The sequence below is a fragment of the Hetaerina americana genome, unplaced genomic scaffold, assembly GCF_022747635.1.
Source record: "Hetaerina americana unplaced genomic scaffold, ioHetAmer1.1.p SCAF_4, whole genome shotgun sequence".
NCBI classification, from domain to species: domain Eukaryota; kingdom Metazoa; phylum Arthropoda; class Insecta; order Odonata; family Calopterygidae; genus Hetaerina; species Hetaerina americana.
The window spans coordinates 90,136,752-90,157,736 of NW_027286985.1; the positions used below are offsets into that span (position 1 = coordinate 90,136,752).

General features: G+C 36.2%; 1 protein-coding gene across 4 annotated transcripts in view; it reads left to right on the plus strand.

The window, feature by feature from the left end:
* sxc (O-linked N-acetylglucosamine (GlcNAc) transferase sxc) overlaps positions 1-20,985 on the plus strand; it is a 124,384-nt gene that overhangs the window by 24,667 nt on the left and 78,732 nt on the right. Inside the window, exons 1-4 of one of the 4 annotated variants that reach the window (XM_071590470.1) lie at positions 3,132-3,225; positions 3,314-3,407; positions 16,423-16,573; positions 20,553-20,796. In XM_071590470.1, the coding sequence (XP_071446571.1) occupies positions 3,377-3,407; positions 16,423-16,573; positions 20,553-20,796 (426 nt within the window). In that variant the 5' untranslated portion in view covers positions 3,132-3,225; positions 3,314-3,376. Of the gene's footprint in view, positions 1-3,131; positions 3,408-16,422; positions 16,574-20,552; positions 20,797-20,985 lie in introns of those variants that run through there. The other 3 variants (XM_071590469.1, XM_071590468.1, XM_071590467.1) reach the window with 3 other exon arrangements.

A 20,985-nucleotide genomic window follows, 5' to 3' on the forward strand; every position in this document is an offset into this window, starting at 1 on the left:
ATATATATATATATATATATATATATATATAAATATATATCTATATATATATATATATATATATATATATATATATATATATATATTCTGAAGACGAAGACTGATTCTGAAGACGACAGCCATGCTGTCGAAACGTCAAATAACAAATTGTGAGTGTCCTTTCTTTGTGTCTCTATATTCTATTTTATATGTGTATTTTATATGTGTGTGGATACTAAATATATTTGCAAATATATTATATAAAATGCAATGGATATTATACTTTAGCAATGATCGGCATGGTAGCACCAATTTATCCTTACAATTGAAATTGGATTTAATTTGGTGGCTAAGCCTTTATATGCATATGTGCAGTTTCTTTATCAAGGTGTCATCTGTGAGGACATAATTTTGCAGATGCTTTGGGCAAAATCGATTTGAATGCAGAGAGCTCTCAATATTTCCTGCCTTGTATGAACTCCTCCCAGCAAACCCCTCTCCTCCCTACCTTACCTCTACTCACCTACCTACCTCCCTACTCCCCTTCTACCCACTTCACCTGTTCCATTCTGCTCTGAACCCACACTTCAAACGACTTCAATCTATGCCTCTTATCTTGCTTCAATGACCATGTTCAGGCAACATACACAAGAAAACCATAAATTTGACGGAAATATATTGCAACTAAAAATTGAGGAAGAATTTAATTTTTGAAGGTACATACTTAGTGAGTCATACACATCAGTAGTGGTGCGGGGTTAGCTGTAGATAAATTGATACTAAGGGTGCCCAATAGCGTCATCCGGAATGGAACCCAAGCCCTCCTGTCAGTAGCAAAGAGGTTCACCCACAGTACTACTTCACCCTGGACTTTAGATTTTTTGAAAATAATTATTGCATAAAAAAAATCATAAACACAGTAATCACTCTGAAGGTCGGTATGGTAGGTGATGGTAGAGTTCACCCTGTACTAAGCCCGACGGCAAGTGAAATTCACACATCAGGGTAGGGGGGCCAGTTCCTTTCTCTGTGCCGGTTATGGTACCCATAAAAAAATACGGTACCCGAAATATAACATAGCTTGGGTGGAGCTGCAGGTGCCCGGAGTGCCTTACCCAGAAATCGAACCTGGACCCCTCTGGTCATCAGTCCAACAGCCTCCCACCTGGACTACTGCAACCTACAATTACGGCATATGAGTCCTAAACACACAAAATTTTTCAGCAATTTACTCTCCTGAATATAGAATTGTAGCCACCTAGATTAAAAATGTAGACACAATAGATTGATGATGCAAATGAATTTTTAGAAATTAAACATATTCGTTCATAAGGACAGAAAATTGATAGCCCAATATCACCAGAAGTGAGTCGCGGTGGTCCAGGGGGTAGAGTGTTGAACTACTGACTGGAGGGTCCCGGGTTCCATTCCATTAAAGTCTCTGGGTACCTGCAGCTCCATCCAAGCTATGTGATTTTTCGGGTACCAGATCTTCCTGGGAAACCATACGGTACAGGTAAAGGAACTGGCCCCCCTACCCTGATGTGTCAATTTCACACGCCGTTGGGTTTAGTACTGGGTGGACTCTACCATCACCAACCAAACCAAGCTTTGCATCGATTACTGTGATTATTATTATTAACCCCAAAAATGGAAAAAAATAATTTCATCCTAGAAGCATTTTTTACAAATTCTATTTTATCACAAATTTAATTTCTCTAAGTTTTGTGAATTCTGGAAATATTCAAGCAATTCTAATTTTTAATCTTTGTTATGTATCTCTTTTTCATTTTAATGATCTGGCATAACGTTGAACTGAAATAGTTCTTCTTCACTGGAAGATATGCTAAGGTTGTGAATGATAAAACAAATTTGTTTCAAAGATTAAGGGACAGAAATATAAATTGCCAATTTAAGATATCCCTCCAAATGGACCACAATTTTCATTTTATGGAAGGGTTTGTACATTTTCATGATCCTTGAAGCTCTAACTTAGATATCGTAATGCATGTGCCTGTTGTTGACATGTTCTTCATTGTTTGAATTAGTTTACAAAACTATCTTGCAACTAAAATTTAAGAAAACTTATTTTTTGATATTGCATGCCAAGTATGTAATCATCTCCACACAACTTAGCAGTGGCATGTGAGTACTGGGTAGATACACGTATCTGGATGGATTTTGCCAGGCTCAATGAACACTGCATTTGAAAAAACGAAATTTAAAAGCTTTCACTTAAAGAAATATCGCAGTAGCAATTCACCTGAAAAATATCCATTAAAAAATGAACTTTTAAAGAACTAAATAAAGGCAATCGAATTTCGCATCAGCTGTTAACAATATATAAAGCAGCATTTTCCCCGCTGTTGGCGTAAACCATTTTAAACATTTGCAGATATCATAATATATTGATAAAGGATGCAACCATAAAATTACCGCTTCTCATTGAAGTGAATAAATTAAAATCTAAATTAAGAGATAATTATGTTCTGCTATATGTGTGTGAAAAAAGATGTCTAAAAAAATTTTTTTTTCGATTAAAATATATCCTGAAAAGTATGTAAAAAACTGACCTAATCTGTTAATTTGCGAATTTTTACTGAATTTATCCAAAAGCAAGAAAGCCTTACTCCATACCATCTTAACGTGACTGATCCCCAAGCAAGAAAACAAATTTTTATATATATATATACGCATAAGTGTCTCCATGGTTGTGGTTTAATTTTTTTGTTTTACCTTGTTTTACTTTTTATTTAAAACTAAATAATGACGCGGATGCTGCCCAGGAGATTCTATTTTTGAAATTATTTATATTTACATTGGCGATTTAAAACCAAATTAAGAATAAACAACGAGCTCTAAGGTCATCCATTTACCGGGCATATTATTTATATATCTCATCGATCAAATCCTATATACATTTTCAAATTTCGCGGGTGCTTAAGGTGGTCGTAATTTGCATTTGTGTTAGCTTTTGCATACATGACTTTGGAAAATTTTAGGATGCGATTTTATTTTAATGATGCGTCAAACTGATCAAACTAGGGAGCGAAGTTGTGTTTTAATCCTGCAAAATAAACGAGCTTGCAAAACGGACACTGCTTGGTAGATTTCGTAGCCAATTAGCTTTAAGAACATGCGCTAGACGCAGAGCACGCCATCTGTGCAAACGCCGACCTGGGAAATCTGGGATTAGGTGTCCATTTTGGTCACTTATTGTGTCACAAGCTACACGGAAGTAAATCGGTAAAATTTACCTGTGCGTTTGGAAATTATTTGTGCTTGAAGTGCAAATATCGCCATCATTCTGGAGTCGTGGGTCTCTTCGATGCAGGCGCAGCAAGGTCAGCAGGCAGCCCAACACCAGCAAATAACCGGGGCTAATGTCATTCTAAAAATGAATGATATTCAGCAACTCTCTACTGTTGGTAGGTATTTCAGCCATTCAAAATTTAATTTTTTTACATGCTTTGACTCTGGTGAATTATGAGGTTTTTCGAATGTTACGTTATCTTTGAAATTATTCGTCATATCATGGACGCCATGTTGAGACTGGTTAATTACTATTTATTTGCCATCTTGCACATTGATTTCTAAATAGTCTTCATTTTTAGCAGTTTTAAGTTATATTGATTCTGTGCAATTATTTTTGAAGACCTAGTTGAAGAGCTGTTTGATTACTGACCATGCAGTGCCGACAATCAATTGCGTAGAATTTTAGTTTGTGTGTAGTGACAATACTCAACTTATTCGATATTTATATGGTTACCGTCCATGTTCTTCAGTTTTCAAGGTGACCCTTGAAATTAGGAGCAATATCGTTTATTAACTTATTGAAATGTACTTCGCCGCTTGTCTGTCCCTGGGTTGTGTAGTTATGATGTATGCGTTATTTTATTTCATAGTGAAGTGACGTATGTATCGATTGGATTCGAGTGACTATTGTTTTTGGAAACATTTAATATTGCTATCTAGGTGTTAGTTCGTCATTGTTTACTACTTGATCTTAATTATGTTTGTCGAAAGGAAGCGTCTTTAATTGCAGTTTTCTTCGACCACGAGATTGGCGTAACCAGATATTAACAGAGACTTGTGAACTTTCAATGTAGTTTCCAAACATTGTGATTCTGTGATGATAAATATGTAGGATGTATCATTTAAACAGAGATGATCTCCGAAATGAATTTGATGATTTAGTAACTTTTTTCTACTTGAAATATACTGCTATGTTAATTTCCTTGATACAATCAATAGGTGAGTGTTGTGAAGGTAATCTTTCTCGACAATATTATGTTTTGATTGACGTACCGTGGTCGTGTGCTGTCTGGAGAAGGAGATTGAGTACAGTGAAACTGAAACATACCTTGAAGACCTGCTCACCCCGTATGCGCAATGGATAACGTCAGAGTTAAGAATTTCTTTAAGCTGATTTATTTATATAGCTGCCTAATGGCCAAGGACTTCTCGATATTAAATCTGCTATAATTTTGAAATGATGGTTGACTTCGAGGTGACTTCATTTAAATATGGGCTGAAAATGCAATTTAAATTACCTTGTAAAATCACTGTAAATTTAAGCGTGGTGAGCAATGTTAAGTAAATTCGAGAATGTGAACTTTCCTAATTTGCTAAAATTCGAATAAATGCCGACCTATTCAGTGCCTTTGGCATGATCATTGTTACCCATTGTTAATATGTATACGTATATTGGAACAAATCATAACAAAATGAGGTAGATGAGTTGAAGTGAGATGAGAGAAAGATAAGGATGGTTAACTGTCAATGCATTCTCCAGTAAGTGGTTGAGCCCTATAATTTACCATTTGTCTGTGTAATCCTCTACTTTCCCTCAATCTACCCCATTACTCCCTCTACTTCACAGCTGTTGGCCAATGACAATCATATACTTCATTTAGCCAATCACTGAGGCCCCTTTCACAAGGGTCTTTTAATTTCCTTAAACTGTGGATTTTTATTAGCGGAGGACTGGTTGAAAATCATGTGTTTAATTAAATTAATAGTAATAAATAAATGTGAGAATAACACCAAGGGGATAGAAAGGCATTAGCTATCCATTGGGTCTAGGGGCATGAGTGCTGTTGCTGTGATGCATTGCTAGAAAAAAATGGGCATTGCTTTTTTGGCACATCCTATTTATTTTATCAATAAAAGATCTTCATTTGAAGGTTTTTTTGTGAAGAGGTAGTAAAGATTGGTTGTAATTATATGTTAGCATCATAGTAAGACGAGGATGCCACCTCTCGCCAGCAATATTCAACATAAACCTGGAAGAGGCAATGAAAGAAACAAGAATTGGGTATCAAGGGAGTCATGGTGAATGGCAAAAAAATTAACATGCTCAGGTTTGCAGATGACATCGCAGTGGTGGTGAAAACTCGAGAGGACCTGCAAGCAACCCTTTAAGTGCTATGTACCAAGAATTGGGGGAATATAAGTTACATATCAACCAGAAGAAAACTGAAATCCTTATGTGTATAAGAGAGAAGCTGAATGCAGATATCATCACTCCAAGGGTGAAACTAGAGCAAGTGGAATCCTTAATCTTCCTGGGCAGTAGCATAACATGGGATGAAAGAAGTTCGACTGACATTAAGTTGAGAATAGCCCAAGCTAAGAACGCATTCATGAAAATGAGGCAATTACTATGTTCAAAGAACCTTAGGCTGGAAATAAGGAAGCAATTCGTCAAGATTTTTGTGTAGAGCATGGCACTCTATGGTTCCCAGAATTGGAACATTGGATAAGCGGACCAGTGAAGAATGGAAGCCTTTGAAACTTGGTACTGGAGGAGAATGATGAATCGAAATGGGCAGACAAAGTAAGGACATGGATTGGACACACACAGACACGATGGATTGTTTAGGAATATAATAGAAGGAAAAAAAGAAGGGAAGATTCCACGAGGAAGACCAAGAGACATATGAATAAGACAAATTAAGGAAGACATAAAACAGTTAAGTTATCAAGGATTGAGGGAATTGACATTAAATGGAGTAGAATGGGGGGCTGCAGTGGACAATAGGGTTGAAATACTGGTGATGATGTTAGCATCATCTCAGTTAATCCTCATAATTCACAGGACCTATAATGAATCTGATCATGAGTTGAATCAAGGCAATGATTTCACTGTTGATTTTCCAAGTTCTATGCATCATAGACTCACTCATTCAGAATGATTAGTCCCCAGTTATTGGATGTTAATTTGTATAATTAATATTTTTGCAGTAATTTTGACATGTTTAAATGAACTGATGTACTTGATGCAGACTTAAGCTGGAAGTTAGGATGAGAGAAGAAAGGAAAAGTTTGTTCAGTGTCATATTTGTCCTGGAATTCTCAGATTTAATTCCTCAATCAGATTTAAACTCTGGTAGTTGTTACTTTGAAGGCCATGCATGGATTTTACTTTTGCTGCCCTTTCAACTACGTCTGCTTCAATAATTAATTTCACTGTCATACTTGTGGGAGGTGAAATAAGTGAGATTTCTACTCAGCACTTTCATAGTTGACCTCAGGATTAACGTTATACTTTTAAGTTTGATCTGCATAGAAAAGAACTTTCTAAAGGAAGTGGCCCTTCTGAAACATCAACTTCAAGTGTGAACAATCCTGTGCAAGAATATCTGGTTTCTTGAGCAGTCTCTGATCCCACTGCACACACATGCATTTTATGTAATTTTTTTGGTACCAACTTGTGAAAGGAAATTTCAGTATTTTTGATAGACCCATAAATGGTTTCTAATGATTTTCACGTGCAATAGCAGCAGCTGTGTTAGTGTTACTCCATAAGAGCATTGAGACAGGAGGCTCAGGGTCCACAATTTTTTTAAATTGATTTTATCTCGTATTTTAAACATTCCTATCCTAGCTGTGCTGTAGGGGAGAGCCAACTTAGAATGTCTTGTACCATTTCATAGACCTTAAGCAAAATATCAATGCAGCACATTGCTCAAGGACTTCTGCCATTACCTTTGGTGAACTGAACATTTCAGTTTGCAGTAGCTGCTGCAGTGCTGTAGTTAAATCAGTGAAACTCGCACCTCATTTGCAGAACAGATTAAACTAATAATGAGACAAAATCTAATGTTTGAGCAATAATTTACGGGAATAAAAATTTATGATTTATCATTCTTTTTTGACCTGCTCTCATACTTAACCCTAGAACAGTGACGGGGGTAAAAATATGCCTCAGAGCGTTATTAATCTCATGCCAAATGAAAGTATTTTTCTCTCATCCAATAAACTTAAAAAATCTTTTTGTCATGTTATTCTACTTAGAAAAACGAAAACAATGACCACCCATAGGACTCTCATAGTCATTATGGGCGTGAGAGATGAATTTTTGAAAATTGTTACCAGATTATGGTGAAAAAAATAGTTACTGTTCAGGGGTAGTGACAGAATTTTTAATTGTTAGTCTGATGTTCTGCTTCAGCAGATTCAATTGATTGACAGTTGTGAGTTAGTTGGTGTTCAGCCCTTCATTTAAGTTATTGGGGGTCCTGCGACTCCTCTACATCCCTATCTTAATTAACCGCTAGTATTCCAATAAAAGTCAAAATTCTCTTTCATTTGGTCAAAAAAGGAAGTTGTCCTTGCATAGCTTAAATTGATCCATTTGGGAAAATAATGCAATTAGTGAGCTAGGGATCAATTTGAGAATTGTCAAAAGTTCACCTGTTCATAAAGGTAAGTTAATTTTTCAATAGGTAATGGTGCATAAATACATGATCCTGTTTGATCATCCAAAATATGGAAATTCAACACTGTGTGCTGATGTATTTGTATTTGCCTGTAAATTGATTTGAAACCCATGCATAATATTTCAAAGAGCTTGGTATATGGTGATACCGATTATACAAATATCAAATTGGATTTTTTTCCAAAAAAAATTTTTTGGAAGAATTGTAAAAAGAGCTTTATTCAAAGTATGCTCCATTGCTAGTTATTTAGATAGATTTTTTTCCCATCTTTCGGGCAATTTGTGGATACTGGGCCAGGAAAAATCTTTCCCTTTTGCCAGAAACTGTTCATCGAGCCATTTTTTCATGTCTTATGAACCAAAGTGCTGCTCAGCTGGTACATGACCTATCAATTAAAACAAGTGGTAATTGGAGGAGCTAAGTGTGGTGAGTAACCTGCATGAGGTAGAACTTCCCAGCTGAGTACATCAAACATGTAACGAATTTATTTTGCCATAAATGATAGAGTATTTAACCTTGTGTTGCCCCTTTTGGTATTGGTCTCTTGTCAAGGAGCAAACTATTTAAATCAAATATTTGTTACTAGCCGTCAGTATTGCACTTTCACCAGGTTTTAACAGCTCATAATAGGCCACACCCTTCTGGTCCCATCAAGCACTGAGCATCATTTTTCTGCAAAAGCGATTCGGTCTTGAGGTTGGTGTGGATGGTGTGCCAGGGATTCTCAAAATAAATCATTATCATCCCCAGTAATAATATTATGTAAAAGGGGATTCTTTTATATGGTGCGAGCATAATTTGACATGTGTTTTTGCATTTCTCTCTCTGCCTGTTGTTCAACTCATGTGGTACCCATCTGCCGGTCTTCTGAATCTTTCCCATCTCTCGTAGGTGATTGGAAATAGCTTGATTATTGCTCAATTGCTTGAAGTAGTTTTTGTGTTTGTTAATCCTCTTCATTCAACAATACTTGCAGTTCCTCATCTTCGTAACTTTTTGGTGGTTTTCCGTGTTCCTTGTCTGCAACATTGAAGTCACTATGCTATGCTTTAGAGATGCCAAAACCATCGTTCACGTGTATCTTGCAATGGAGTATGTTCACCATAAGATTCTTGAAGTTAACAGTATGATTCAGCAGCAGTTTTCTTCAAATGAAAACAAACATTAATGCTGTTGGCGAATGCTCTTTGTTATAAATTTTGACATATTGAACTCAGCAACGCAGCACTATGCAAACACTATCAATTTATCACCCAGGTGTGTCTGAGACTTGTTAATGGCTGAGTAAAATGGCATTTGTGTCAAATATTTATATCATAAACTGCATTGGTGCACCAACTATTGTCTGAAATCCACCTTTCATACTTGTACACCTGGTACATCCTCTGGATTTACCTAAAATATATAGCTTTGCAATGCAAAGTATAAGCTTACAAGCAACAGTAAAGATGCAAAGTGTCCACAATCAATGAGAATTGTCAAAAACTAGAAGAGAAAAATTGAATAAAAAAAACGTTAAACAGTTGCATTAACTAAGATATTTCCGATGTTGATGCCTGGGTGTTGGGCCTGGGTGTTATGTTGTTAATTTATTTGAAATTCTTTGACCTGTTTCTGCTGTAAGTCCACACTGTCAAAATAAGAATCTGCTGTGTTCTTTGTTATGCTTTCACTGTACAAAAAATGACCTTACAATTGACTATTAATCTCTTTGGATTTGCCAGTAAGTAACAAGTTTTTTAAGTTGTATGTAGTCAGACTGATTTAAAAATAACCAAATGCTTTTTACTCAACCAATAGAAGTGCAGCATCGCTATTTCATTGTGGAATTAAAGAAAAATTCGTAAACTAGACCCATTAAACTAAGTTAAGTTCAGTTGTATGTCAGTAGCCATATATTAAAAACAATATTTAATCGCTATGTAATAAAAACAAATCCATTAGGTTACTGACTAGTTTCATTGTAAACAAAAAACTGTTCACCTTGCCCAACCTTGTTCACCTTCTCTCATACTCTCCTTTAAAACAATAGTTGAGTAAGTTTTAGAAATAGTGATGCAATGATTCACTTGAACATAGTGGAATATGTCACTGGTCAATATGGACTGGAAAACAAGTTGCTGAAACTGACATCAATGATGAAGCTGAGGAAAGCACTTGTGGCTGGGAGGAAGTAATATCAAAGAACACAAATTTACATGCTGGCATTTTACAATATAGCCTCATGAAAACTGGAATATAGGAAACCTGAAACCATCAGGGAGTTTGCTTTAGTAATAAAATAGTTGTTGACATTCCTCGGCATCAATGACTTGACTTCTGGGAAAATGCAGGGATTATCCAGTCAATTAGAAATCTTCTCATTTTGTATGTGTTTCAAAATTGACTTTAAAAAAATGTATCAACTTGATGTGCAATTAATCTACGTTGGTCTTACTGCTCAATAGTGTAAAATAATGATCCAATAGCTTACATTCCTGGGCTAAGATGTTAAAGTTAGAAATTATTGTCTTCAATGAAATTCATATTGCAGTCGCAATTGGCATGTGAATAAGTTTTAGGTTTCAATATGTGTGTAAATATGCAATATAGACTTCATTTGTTCACTGGTAGCATAATAGTCATTTTGAACCTTCAAAAACCTTCTATAATTGGTAGATTACCCTGATTAGAAATTTAAGTGGGTTTACAGGGAAAAATTGTTGGTTGATGGCAGTGGAAAAGAGAATAGTAGAAATCTGAAAAATGCAGATAAGATGGATGTCATAATTAGCCTCTGTGGAATATAGGTGACTGCGATGGAGGATAGAATGCTGAGTAAGCAAGGCAGGACAAAAAGGGAAAAGTCGTTTTGAATTGGATTAAAAGAAGTGGTGTTTGTAGTGAACAAATGGCTTTGTGGAATATTGGTTGATTAGGTATTTGTTTTGATTCTGATCTGAACCCAGTTATTTTCTGTAGTCTTGTCCATTTGTGCATCTTGGAAAACTCTAATTCTATAATTATCCTCTTGCTTTAAAAACAATTTTGGATCTAACTCCATAGTACCCTGCAAGCTGCTGTGAGGGCATGTGGCAAGGGGTGTTAGGTCGACATCTGTAATAGAGAACAAAACTACTTGCAAAGTTAACATTTTCATGCAAATTTACACGCATAGTGATGCATACATTCATGAAGAAACCTTTATAATTTGCACGCATGCAAATACATATACTATCAACTAACAAACACATGCACCTTAGAATGTAGTAAAAATGTATCCTATAACGTGCAAGCTAGAATTTGAAAAGTGATTAGGCATAATTCCTTTATCTCATGTACATGCAGCATACAATGGTCTCTGCCCCCAAGGGCATAGGTAGGGAATGCGACACAAGCTGCAGGCAGCAGTAGGGTCACCCTCACAGAGAGAAGAGGTGTGGAAGGGGAAACTGAAAACCAAACAAAGCAGAGTAAGCAGTACTGTTACGAGCAATTTTTTCTTTAATAGCTTTCCCATGCAGGAAGGGTTTTGTCAATAAAACAGATGAAGTTAGTGAAAGTGCATGCATTTGAGTAGAACTAATTATTCCCCAGATACCAAGGATGGCAAGTAGAATATTTGCTATCTATAACCCTACAGTTGCTATCCTGTCTTAGGCTATGCAATCCATGTTAAAGTCTTACAATCTTTTCTTCGATTTTTGTCTGTTAAATCCAATGAATATAGTATATTAGAGAAATTACCAGTGTGGGTCATCTAGGAAAGAATGGGAAATATCTGTTTGGACTGAGGGTATGAGGGAAAATTATAGAAAGCATTAGAAATCACAGAACTTTACATTAGGCACAGATAAGTGTACCTTTTAGATTTTACTTTTGGTGGTAAAATTATAATAATAAATTGATCACTTTACTATATTCTTGTATATAGAGGGTTTAATAAACAGTTTTATGGTACTACTTCCTCTTGAAGGAAGTACGCCTGGAAATTTACTGTGTATGTCTGGAAAGTTCTGGAAAGGTATGACAATTGTTTTATCAGACTCAGGGACCTTGGTGATATATCACCTGACATTTTTATGTTATTATTATTTGGTATTCTATTGTTTAAAATAGGTTTTGGATGGATGTAGACTGAACTTACCTGCAATTTTTGGCCTTGGTTAATAGGGCGCAACCTGACATCCCACACTTAAATAAACTGACTTCAATTCCACGTAGATTTTATCATCCTTCATTGCATCTGACATACCTGTCCTTTTTCCACACCTTTCCACCTTGCTTAATCTCCTCCCCTCTAAAATATTTTTCAATATATCAAGTGAAATTCTTTGCAGTAATTTTTCCTCCTCTCTTTGGACTTCTTCTAACAACTTTTTCTCTTCTTCTCATTGCCTAGCACTTCATTTGTTTACCTTTTGTTCATGTGACCTTTTCCATTGTAGTAGTTTTAGGGGAGGCGACTGACAGCGAAGGTCATTTGCGCCATCAGGGATGGATGGGAAAGGAAGGGTGGAGGGAAACCCGGCCTACTCTTGTCAAAAGTTGCCAAGGGGTCTGCAGTTTAACGTCCTATCCAATGGACATTATATTCACTCACACACCACAAAGCACCCCAATCAGGGCTCAGGATACAAATATTTGTCGTCTCCAGGATTCAAACCCAGGCCCTCTCAGTGGGAAGCTTGTAAGTTAGCCACAGCATCATCCAGATCCCCACCTTTTCCATCCTTCCATATTTCAAAACTGTACATTACTAAGCCTCTTACTATCTCTCTTCAATTGCCTAGCTTCTAAGCCATACAAAACCATTTGAAGTTTGCAGTAGTCTTTTCTGGACATTCTTGTTCAGTGTCCTTGTCATAGATTTCATCCTGCTCCTGAAAGCTTCTTTGCCTAATGCAATTCGTATATGTCCCCAGTACTTTGGCCTTGTAGGTCCAAAACATTTTTGAGATAGGTTAATTGTTTATTTAAATTATTAAATTGTATTTTATTTCAATATTTAACTATTCATTCTTCTTATTCATTAATTTTGTTTACATAGCTTATCATCCCATATCTATCTCACTGATTTTCTGATGTGCTCAGCAATGATTTTGACCCCTTGGCTGACTGACCAGATAACTAATGCTTGATCATTTTCAAACCAAATTGATTTTATCAACTTCCCATAGATTTTCATTTCTTTCTCCAGTTCTTCCCTTGCCTCATAAATCATTTCCACCACATATACGTTGAACAGTGCCGGTGATAATGGACAACCCTACCTTACATCTAGTCCTAACATTGCCCATCTGGACTCTCCATCCCTCAGTCGCAACTGAGCAGTTTGAGACACATGCAGGTTGTGGATTAGTCTCATATTCCCTTTTTCTGTAATAAATTCATTAATTCTAACCAATTCACTCCATCGAATGCCTTCTTAAAATTTATGAAGCCCAGAAATACATCTGGATTGTACTCTGTTACTTTCTTATAGTGATCCCGATACTACTATTGTAACATGTATACCACTCTCCTTTTTGAGCACAAACTGTCATCCCTTAAGTAATCACTGATTTCCCTCTTTAAGAAGTAGTAGTTTTGAGGGGAGGCGACCGACAGCTAAGGTCATTTGCGCCATAGGGGAAGGACAGGAAAGGATGAAGGGTGGAGAGAAACCCAGCGTCGGCATTAGCCTACTCTTTACGAAAGGCGCCAAGGGGTCCGCGGCTTAACGTCCCATCCGACGGACGGCGTACTCACTCAAAGTGCCCTCCACAAAGCACCTCAAGTAGGGATCGAGATACCTCTGAAAAATATTCAACACCGCCGGGATTGGAACCTGCGCCCTCAGGGTGGGAAGCCAGTACGTTAGCCCCCGCACCATTTCGATCCCCTCCCTCTTTAATTCTCTTAAATTTACCCTTATTTCCATCCTTTTATTACTCATCCTAATTACCACTATTGCTGTGTATGAATCCAGACCTGATTATCATCACGTATGGCTTTGTTGTTTACCTTTTCAGGAAATGGAATTAACACATCTATTGAAATCTTCTGGCAAAATTCCTTCCGCATTCTCTTAATCCATTACATAGTTCTGTGGGATCATCTAGTGTTACTGCCATATTTGATATAATTTCCAATTATGCGCTTTCTATCTCTCAATCAAATAGGCCTAAACTTAAGCTATCCCCATCTACAACATATTTACTTTTATGTCTAAGGTTGCGGACATACTGTCTTTTATCTTCTATGTATTCTTTCCATCTCTCTTGAATATTTTTTGGTTTAATCAGTAATTTTCCTGCCCTGAATTTGGTAATGTGCAAAGAGGTATCCTGATATTGCTTTCACCTTCCTGTACCGTGCACCCATTTCACACTTCCTTTATCAACTCTCCACATCCTTGCATTTTCTTTAATCATGTTTTTCCTTTCTTATCAGTGTCTCATGTTAGTTCATTATTATTATCATTATACCTGATTCTATACTTATCATTTTTCGTATCCCATTTCTGATAAGTTCCCATTCTTCTTCTGTTGTATTTAACTTCCTGCTCTCACTCATAATTGTTTAATGGCCTCCAGGAACTAATTTCTTCATCATGGCTTATGCTTCCGCATTCCATTTCCTCATATGTCTTCCCTGTTTAATCCTCTTGAATCTGATGTTACACTTCATTATTTCTATATCATGATCTGAATCCTCATCCACTCCTGGGAAATAGTGATGTAATCACCCTGTTCCCAAATCTTTGCTGTGAAAACGTAATATAGTCCAACTGAACCTTCTGAATCCCCTGGAATCCCATGTTTTATCATTGATCGTTCAATCCTAAGATTGGTTGACTGCAGCCCTACATCCTACCCTATCTAATGCTAATTGGCATACTTCCTTCTTTATTTGTCCCCTGCATTTATCCCTTGGCCTTCCTCTTGGAACTATTCCCTATATTTTTCCTTCTAGTATTCTTCACATCCATTGTGCCTCAGGGTGTGGCCAATTCATCTGGTTCTTCTTTTCTCTATGGTGTTCCATAAGGTCCGTTCTTCGACTATTCCTTGTATACTTCTTCATTTCTTAGTTAATCCGTCCATTTGATCATAAGCATCCTCGTCCAGCACCTGGTTTTGAAGGCTCCTAGTCTCTGGTCTACTTTTCCAATGGTCCGTCCTTCTGACTCATCAAGTGCCACACTCCATACGAATGTTTTCTGGTATTGTTTCCTCATCTGTTGTTCTATCTTCTTTGAACACATCAGTTGTCTTTTCATTGTGAATGCTCTTTTAGTTTGAGCTATTCTTAGCTTGATATCTGTAGTACTTCTTCCATCCCATGTGATGGTACTTATGAGATAGGTGAAGGTATCCACTTGCTCTAATTTTTGTCCTTTCAGTGTGACTACTGTATTCCGCTTCTCTCTTCCATGTACTAGAATTTCAGTCTCGTCTTGTTTATTCTGTATCTTTGTAGAACTTGATCGAATACTTGAGATCCTTCATTGATCGAATACGTTTAGTGGCCTTTGAAGATCCTTGTGGTTTTCTGCTATTATTGCAATATCATCGGTGAAGTGTGGCATGTTTATCTCTTCTCCATTGATCATAATTCTAATCAATCCGATGCCTTGTGCTTCCCTAATTGCCTCCTCTAGGTGCATGTTGAACGATGCAGGTGAGAGGTTGCTTCCTTGTTTATCTCATTTGTTAATTTTAGCCTCTCATATATACCAAGGCCTATAATGGTATGTGAACCTAGTGTTTGTTTTGATTAAGCCTTGTGTCCGGCTGATCTTTATTACTTTCTTCTTGCCGTCATTCCATCACTCTAAATTGTAATCCCTCACCACACTGCCCTGACTTTCCATTACTCTTTAACTAAGAAATGATTCTTTCCAGGAAAATGTGCAATCATTTCCTATAATGGATTGTATACCCTCTTTATTCCTCCTTCTGGGTGCTATTTTGTATATAGATGTATAAATTGACCAATTTCATTGGTTCAGCTTTTACTTCAGCAATTAATATTCTATTGCTCACCTTCTCTGTTTATAATGCTTCTTAACTTTTTGATTAATATTAATGCCACCCCTTGCTGAATTTTCTATCGCTCCAATAATTTCTGCTGTCCTCTTATCTCATCCAGAAGAACCGTAAAATATCTATATTTCCTCTCTCAATTGCCTGCTTTATATTTTTTCATTTCCTTGCCCTCTAGATCATCCCAACAGTCAAAGTCCCTGTTCTATTCAGTCAGGGCCTCCTTTCTGTATTCTACTCAACTGCTGATGTAGCCCCAGCTTTCCAAGGACATGTTATGACGTTCGTGTAGGCCTTTCCCATCAAGCTACTGGTCATGAACACAGCACAGTCCGGTCAGGTCCCATAGTTGCCTGGGCTCTGTTAGAATTGTATCCATTATGTTGTTGCAAGATAGATAATTATGGTGATTTCTTCTACAATAGGCTTTTTAACATGATGCTATCACAAATGATCTTTCCACCTATGGTCAGATGTCTTTTCAGGCAGATCACTTAGGAATAGATGCTGCACAGACTGCCTTTAGTGTCTCTTTCTCTTCGACCTAACTGGCATGGGTGACCCTACCATCATTAATGCTGCTAGCATCACCCCTTTAGGGATCATTAGAAAGCAGCAGCTCTTCCACCAAATCATGGTTATGTTCCAATGTGATGGGCATTTTTATGTACACTGTGAAAACAAATGAGAGATTTCTTTATTTTTTGCAGGTCTCTTAGAATTGGCACACCGAGAGTACCAGGCTGGTGACTATGAAAATGCTGAGCGGCACTGTATGCAGTTGTGGAGGCAAGAAAATAACAACACTGGTGTCCTACTGCTATTATCTTCAATTCACTTTCAGTGCAGGAGGCTGGACAAGTGAGTTCATTAGAAGTTAGTGCTTGGAGTTGATGCATTTATATGATTTGTGGAAGTCAAAAATGTGTTTGGATCATCTATTTGATGGAGTCATGCGTAACCTTTTGTCAAATTTTAATGTTCATAGTTAAAAGGTTTTATTGCATATCACATTCAAATCCCCTCTTTTATATCTAAAATGCATCCGATTATCCATAACAGAATAGCATTGAGAAAATATGAAGGTGGATGGTGTTTTTAGAGCATATGGTGAAAAATCTTAGTTGGTGAAAGTGTGTGGTGGGCTGTGAATGTGCTCATATGATAATGCAAGCTTTGGAAATTAAAAATGTGGTATTTATAAAAGAATTCAACCATGTAGTTCTTTAATGCCCTTTTTCCCACCAAAATATTTAGAATTTTCCCTCAACCCAAGCCGTGTAAGTGTATAATATCTAAGGAATGTGATACATTTAGTCTCTATAAATACTTTGGAGTGTTAGCCCAATTAATTTTTCCAGGATCACGTTCTACATTTTATGACTAATAACTCCATACTGTTCATTCTATAGCTGTTGAATAATAATCTTTGGCAAACAACATTTCATTTTATCAATATTATGAAAATTATGTGGGACACTGAATTGCGGCAAATAAATGACCAAACAAAAGTTGACAATTACAGTAAAAACTTTAATTGCTGCCAGAAAGGTAAATGCTCCTGGAACACATCACCTATGTATGCACTTTATGGCATGGTTCTCATACCTGAAGCATGATATTATTGTTGATAAAGAAATTTGTTTAACGAAATGTAACATAATAATAAAACATGTAATAATGGATAAATATTATAACATGGTCATCAACCTTAATATGCAGAGCTGTGGACTTCCTGCAGGAAACTTTCGTGATCAAATTTTCAAATTCGCGGTAGCTCGTTTTATATGCAATTCTATATTGAAATTAGAAATGGTCTCTCCAACCTTTTGTTGTTTTGATGTCATCAATGTTGAGTCAGGCTGCAACATTTAGTGCCTTTTCTTTTAACTAACTCCTTTAGTTAGTATGTTTGTAACTCAGGAAGATTAACCCCTCAGTGCAGTTCTCAGTATGTGATATGTCATCAGTTGGTAGGTCTTATCGCAGATCGAGGTACTTTGAATTTTTCTTTTTTAATATCTATAGTTGGCCAAGTTCTCTTAGATACTGATTCTTCCTAATCGTGCTGTTTTGGTTACATGAAAAGGCACTCTAAAAGGAGGATAAATCTATCAAGTATGTTGTTTAAAACTTAAAGGTGAAGAAATAAGTAAAAAATATAAAATATAATGTAATTATAAAATTTTTACTAAATAGAAAAAGTATTTTTTTAAATTTTAGAATAAATATTTAGAAAGATTAATTATTTTCAACAATGCTGCAACAGGAAGAGATTTTAGATTAATTAAATACCAGGAGTGGGACCCAAGTATTTAAATAACTATACTGGTTTGAGGGATTAAAATGGCTTCAATATTTCTTTAAAAAAATGAAAATGAAATAATGTAAGAGCATTCCTGAATTTTTCACACAAAATAATACAAGAAACATGAAGGGACCAAAAATATCACATTTCCTGGTGCTCAAGAGGTTTCCTGATTTTTCAGGTTTGAATCTATGAAAAATATCGGCATCAGGTGGCAACGTCAGAATACTTTCATCATTTGATGAAAGTATTCTGATGTTGTCACATAATATGAAGAAAATTAAACTGATACATTAAAATATTAGCATCTACATGTATATCAACATTTATTCATCCCAGAACCCCAGGATCTTAGTCATCACTGGACCAAAATACTTTTCACCTGCCTTGTTACCATGGTTTGAAGCGTAATTCATGAATTCAAGTTTTAATGCAATACTGTGCAAGTCCTCTCTCTTAAGATCCCATAACATAATTATCATTTCATCATTTTATACAATTCTTAGTTTTTGTTATTATTTTGATATATCAAAATTTGTATTAAAATCAACAATTTTTTTATGCCTTCATGACATTTTCATGCTACTTAAAATAGTAAAAATAGGGCGTCATAGTTTGGGTTGGGAAGTATGGTAACTAGTAATTTTGTTGAAATGTGGGCAGCACATACAGTTGGTATAGTGACATTTTCGTATGGTCAAACAGTTTTAGTCATGACATATTTTTAGTATGAGCTGCCCACATGAAACTTGAAATTGTTTGGAAGGATGTGTTACAACAGGCAAATGCATTGAGAGAGCTCTTTACTGCATTACTTGGTATGTACTAGACAAGTTTTTAGAAAAATCTAAACTGGTGCAGTATTTCATTGGTTGAAAAGTACTCTTGTCGTGTAATTATTATCCAATTGTCTGCATACCAATTTAAAATTTACTGTTCATTAGTCTTTAGCCTAGTTGGCCTCATAAGGTAATGTTCAAATCAGTGATGTTGTAACAAAAATAAATGTTACTCTTCAACATATTAAGTGCTACAATTCTTCTACCGTCATGAATGGAATTCTAAGGCATGGTGGTGACCATTTTTCATGTGCCATACAGAAAGAGAGCAAAGTGAGAATTTCTGTCTTAGAAATAATTCTATCTTCAAAATAGTCAATATCAGTATTTTTGCACTGGGTAAAAATATTTGTATACTTCACGAAATCCTTGATATTAATAATTTTTAGAAAATTACTAAATTCAGCCATTGTATCTACATGCAAGAATTCAAACTATGCACCCTTCACTATGCTTTCTTTCCAGTTTTTGTCATGAAAGATGTTTTTCTGTATGGTGTTGAGTGGGCAATGTGGTAGTCCAGTGGGTAGAGTGCTGGGTACCCTCAGCTTCACCCAAGCTGTGAAAATATTTGCTGTTATTTCTTCCTGGGAAACTGCAGGGAATAAGTAACTGGTGCCCCTACCATGATGATGTGACTTTCACACACTAATGGTCCTAGTACTAGGTGAACTTGATGCTTGACTATCAAAATACCTACAGGTTATTCCTGTTGTCTTTTTTTCCACCTGTAAGCATTTTAGATGCCAGAAACCTTGACCTTTTGTTTTGTAGTTTTACCCTTGTGCGATCAACCCGCTGATTTTGCCCATGAGTGTGTTGCCTTCTTGCCCACCCTCCATTTACTGAGAGGTTGCAACCTCAGAATCATCACCTTTGGAAGCCATTTCTTCCAACTCTCTCCAAAACTTAATGATTTGTTTTTTCTGCTGTTCCTCATCATCATCTATGCTCTCTCTCTCTTTTCCATTTCGTTATCATCATAGTCTAGAGTAAACCTTGTTCGAAGTATATTGTAACTAATAAAAGATCCTAATCCATGCTTTGGATAATTGCCATTAATTGATGGGATTTTCATGCCTTAAACTAGTTGTATTATGCTATGGGTACTTTGTATTTTGTGGTCTTCCCTAACCTTTACCCTTATACTTCTTATATACTTTTTAAAATTTTTATTGTTCAGCTTCCTAAAAAAATTGCACCACGAAATTATGTTTACAAACTGGAAAGGCTATACATGAACTGAAACAATGGCAGAGACTTCTAGGTGGGTGGTTACAGTAAAAGAGATTTAAACTCCAAAAACCAATTATGAAGTACTCTGTATGTACCCTGACATGCACAGATGGTCAATTTGTATGTTACATGATTGTTTTGTGAATTGTTCATTGAAAGTATCAGCAAATATTTCATCTTCATGCTGAATGCTTTGCTCTAATACTTGTAGGTTTGTGTTAAATTCTTTACTTCATTAATTAATTGGTGTATAAAAAATCCTGTGGAACTGATGAGCTAACAGATCTGTGAACCTTTAAAATTTTAGTCACAGACTGTAATTAACACTAATATTTTGTGTTTTAAACTTGAGTGTGATTGCTTGTCCTCAGAGGGATTTTTATATTGTGTAGTTCAAAATGTCAAGTTACTCCGGTGGTTTCTAGCTTAATATCCGAATTCTTGTTCATTTTTTTAGGTCTGCCCATTTCAGTACTCTGGCCATCAAGCAAAATCCACTCTTGGCTGAAGCATACTCTAACCTAGGAAATGTTTACAAGGAAAGAAGTCAGTTGCAGGAAGCTTTAGAGAATTACAGGCATGCTGTTCGTCTGAAGCCGGACTTCATTGATGGGTACATCAATCTGGCAGCAGCTCTTGTTGCTGCTGGTGATATGGAACAAGCAGTGCAAGCATATGTGACTGCTCTTCAGTACAACCCAGTAATTATACTTTTTATTAATATGCTGAATTAATTTTTTAGTAAGTGTCCAGGTGTCATGTGCCCTTTCGTGCCCCACTGGTGGCCAAGGTCCTGACATAGACGTGGATAAATTTAAAAAACTGCTGTGGAAATGGATTATTTGAAGTGTAATGATAATTTTCATTGTCAATATTATATACCTATATAA